Source organism: Penaeus monodon, chromosome 24, assembly GCF_015228065.2.
Source record: "Penaeus monodon isolate SGIC_2016 chromosome 24, NSTDA_Pmon_1, whole genome shotgun sequence".
NCBI lineage: Eukaryota > Metazoa > Arthropoda > Malacostraca > Decapoda > Penaeidae > Penaeus > Penaeus monodon.
In genome coordinates, this window is record NC_051409.1 from 5,650,675 (window position 1) to 5,651,012 (window position 338).

At 60.9% G+C, this 338-nt stretch overlaps 1 protein-coding gene across 1 annotated transcript in view; it reads right to left on the reverse strand.

Annotated features, from left to right (window-relative positions):
• The window catches only part of LOC119588502 (angiopoietin-related protein 6-like), a gene marked incomplete at its 5' end in the record, with an annotated part of 23,465 nt that overhangs the window by 22,507 nt on the left and 620 nt on the right, over nt 1-338 (reverse strand). The window contains 1 exon segment of the mRNA XM_037937145.1: nt 36-338. Within this exon segment, the coding sequence (XP_037793073.1) occupies nt 36-338 (303 nt within the window).

Below are 338 nucleotides of genomic sequence, written 5' to 3' on the forward strand. Positions count from 1 at the left end.
TAAGCAGAACCACACCCATTCACCCAAAGGCTCACCAGCTCGTTGATAACATCGCTGGACAGCTGCGTGTTATCCATCAGCTCGGAGACCTTATCGACGAGCGTCTGGCAGGACTGCGACCCCGCCTGCGTCTCCCCCGTGATCCCTGGTTCGTGCGCCATCCGGTCGAGGTCCATGTCGTTGATCTTGGCCACGTGCAGGTTGATCGTGGACAGCGTGGAAGTGGCCGCGTTGACCTTGTCGGCGAGGTCCTCCAGCTTGGCGTCGATGGCCACGAGTTTGGCGTTGAGTTGGTTCACGATCGACTGCGAGTCCTCTGCGCTGAGGGCCGTCGACGC